The sequence below is a fragment of the Protomyctophum bolini genome, assembly GCF_963924005.1.
Source record: "Protomyctophum bolini genome assembly, chromosome: 6".
NCBI lineage: Eukaryota > Metazoa > Chordata > Actinopteri > Myctophiformes > Myctophidae > Protomyctophum > Protomyctophum bolini.
The window spans coordinates 42422377-42425483 of NC_137867.1; the positions used below are offsets into that span (position 1 = coordinate 42422377).

At 49.8% G+C, this 3107-nt stretch overlaps 1 protein-coding gene across 1 annotated transcript; it reads right to left on the reverse strand.

Annotated features, from left to right (window-relative positions):
* Nucleotides 1-1731, reverse strand: LOC308317020 (tripartite motif-containing protein 16-like; the record flags this gene model as incomplete). Its single annotated transcript, XM_080765811.1, has 1 exon — nt 1-1731. The coding sequence occupies one exon, from the start codon at nt 1729-1731 to the stop codon at nt 1-3; it is 1731 nt and encodes a 576-aa protein (XP_080621937.1).
* Between the last annotated feature and the right edge of the window lie 1376 nt (nt 1732-3107).

The following is a 3107-nucleotide window of genomic DNA, read 5'->3' on the forward strand; positions in this document are numbered from 1 at the left end:
CTATTTGAGGTCACACAACTCAACAGTGTCCCCATAAGCGGACAGAAGCCTAAATCCAGGATAGAGGGCCTGCGTGAATGTGGTGTGGACTCTGTGGAGGAGACTCAGCTGAGTGGTGGTGGTGTCGGAGGCGGCGTAGAAGGACAGAGTACCGGCAGCGTGGTCCAGGTACACGCCTACCCTAGACGACACCCGACCTGCTGGGATTTTGGTCACAACGTCCCCGTGCGTGAAATCGTAACCCGCTTTGCAACAGTGCAAGCACCAAGATTTGTCGTTGAATCCAAACACGCATTGCTCACGGTTCCCTCTCCTGCCGATATCCTTATACGAGACCGCCACGCAGATGTCTCCACACCACTCCACTTCCCAGTAAGTGCGTCCGGTCAGACCCTCTCTGCACAGAACCTGACACCAGCCCGTGAATCTCTCTGGGTGCTGACGATGTGATTGTTTTTTCAGCACCGTTGCGTATCTGTTCTCTTTAGACAGAGTCAGGTATTGGTTTGCCGTGTTTGGATCCAGCGTGATTGGACAGGAATATTGCAAGAAATCGGGTCTGGTCCTGGGCTCCGATGGCGTCGATAGTAAAACGTCCACTCTGTTCACCGTCTTTGAAATGTTCGTCCCTTCCTCTTGAAGAATGTTCTCCAGTTTGTCCCTGACTCTCGAAACGGCCACGGTCACGTCTTCAAAGTAGCGTAGAGGACGGACATGGCTGCTGACCGTCTGTGAAGACTCACCGATCACTGACAGGGAGCCGCTACAGTACCGCTGTAAGAAATGGACGTGATCCTCTGTGTGTGACAGCCGCTCCAGCTCAGCATGTCTCATCCTCAGTTCGGCGACCTCCTGCTCCACGCGCTTCCTCAGTTCTCTAGCCCGGTTCACTTCGAGCCTCTGCCGGTCTCTGATCAGCTCCCTCACCTCGGATCGTCTCCTGACCGCGGAGGCGATGAGCTCAGTGAAGACGGAGTCACTGTCCTCCACCGCTCTGTCAGCAGAGCCATCGATAGACTTCACCTCCCGGTGAAGCGCCTTCACGTCCGCCTCTCTCTCCTGGATCCTCTGCCGGATCGTCCGACGACTCGCATTGAGCTCTTTCTGTCTCTCGGTGCGCTCTGTGGCGGCCGGGACCGTGTCGTGACCTCTGTGTTCTTCCTCCATGGAACACAGGTAACAGATACACCGCCGATCGGTACGGCAGAAAATCTTCTCGGCCTCGTCGTGCCGAGGACAGATGCTCACCCGGAGCTCGGCGGCGGGGGCTTTGACCAGCTTGTGTTTCTTGAAGGCAGGGGAGTGATGGTGCGGCTGGAGGTGAGCGTCGCAGTACGAGGCCAGACACTGAAGGCAAGCCGCCACGGCTTTCAGTTTCCTCCCTGTGCAGACGTCACAGGCCACGTCTCCGGGTCCGGCAGCATGGCAGGAATCAGGAGGAGGAGGAGGAGGAACGTCTTGGGGTCCTCCTCCTCCTCCCGTCTCCTTCAGTTTCTCCACCACCTCGGCCAGCATGGTGTTTTTCCTCAGAACGGGCCTCGGCGTGAACGTCTGCCTGCATTGTGGACAGCTGTGCACGCCTCTCGGAGCCTCGCCCCGAGTCCAGAACGCCTCGATGCAGCCGCTGCAGTAGTTGTGTCCGCAGGGAAGGGTCACCGGGTCCTTCAGCAGATGCAGGCAGATGGAGCAGCAGAACTGTTCCTGGTCCAGTTGGACTCCTTGCTGTGTCATTCTGCTGCTGCTGACTGTCTGCATGACCACCAAACGGCTGACTGAATTCACTTCTTCCTGGTTGTGTGAGTGAGTGTGAGAGAGAGAGAGAGAGAGAGAGAGAGAGAGAGAGAGAGAGAGAGAGAGAGAGAGAGAGAGAGAGAGAGAGAGAGAGAGAGAGAGAGAGAGAGTGTGTGTGTGTGTGTGTGTGTGCACGCTCGTACGCATAGGAGGAGTTTAAAGAGACAGTGTCTTAGTTCGCTATCACTATCCAGTTGAAATATGACTGTAGGGAGCTGTAAGGTGGTTAGTGGCAGGAGGAAGGCTTCCCAGCATGCCTCAGTTGCCTCTCTTTTGTTCTATTATCGTGCTGTTGTGTTACTGTTTGCCTATGGGAAAGCATATGTTCAATCAATGTGATTTAATTTAATAATGTATCATGTATATGTATTTGCGGAAGAAACCATGACCATGTTTTTTTTTGGTGCAGTTTTGTGTGCGGAATGTCACAATTAAGAGTGTTCTTATGGCCAGTGCATTCTTTAAGCTTATTGTAACCTCCATGGTGTCAGTTTATTTGGCAACTACTAACTACATTTATTTTCTTGTTTCTTATTTTCTATGTTTAGTTTGCATGACTATAAGCATGTTTTATGTTGAATTTAACTAGGTTTGCTGCTGACCTTCTTGGCCAGGTTTCTCTTGTAAAATAGTGACATACTGACTTCGATAAATGACTAAAGGGCCACATATTGAACTGCTAATTGGACTATAGGCTATAGTGCTGAATTATGTTAAAACTGGACTCAAGGCAGACTGTTTCACTGTTACATTGATTATATTTTGTATTTTTGTATTTATGTACCGGCCATACATGAATTACTAATAATTCTAGGGCCAGATTGAGATGGTCAAAGGGCCATATGCTGCCCATGTGTGGGCCAAAAGGTAATAGCCTACTTCAATTTTTTTTTTTATAAAGTCATGGGTCTCTATCCTCAAATTCCCCAAACCATGGACAGTTCCTTTGAGAGCGCAGTTGTTATAAGCGAACATTAAAGTCTCTACTGCCATCTTCTGGATGAAAACCGGTAGTGCCAACTTGCTGCTCGTATAATTATCCTATCGTCATAATAGCAAAGGAAACAAAAGATAGCATCCAGGTTTCCACAGAAGTGTTAGTCATTAAGTGCAAGTGCTGAAGAAAGCATACTTTTTCCCCCTTTTTTCCACCACTCGTTTATATGTTTTTGTCTATCAATAATGTTGAGGACAGGACACCAATGGAAACAAGCCGAAAGCCTTTTCTGGTTACATCCTTATAGGTTTGGTTTAAGGTTAGAGGCAGAAGAATCAGCCGAGTGCAAATTAACTTATAGGAATTTGTCTTGGCAACA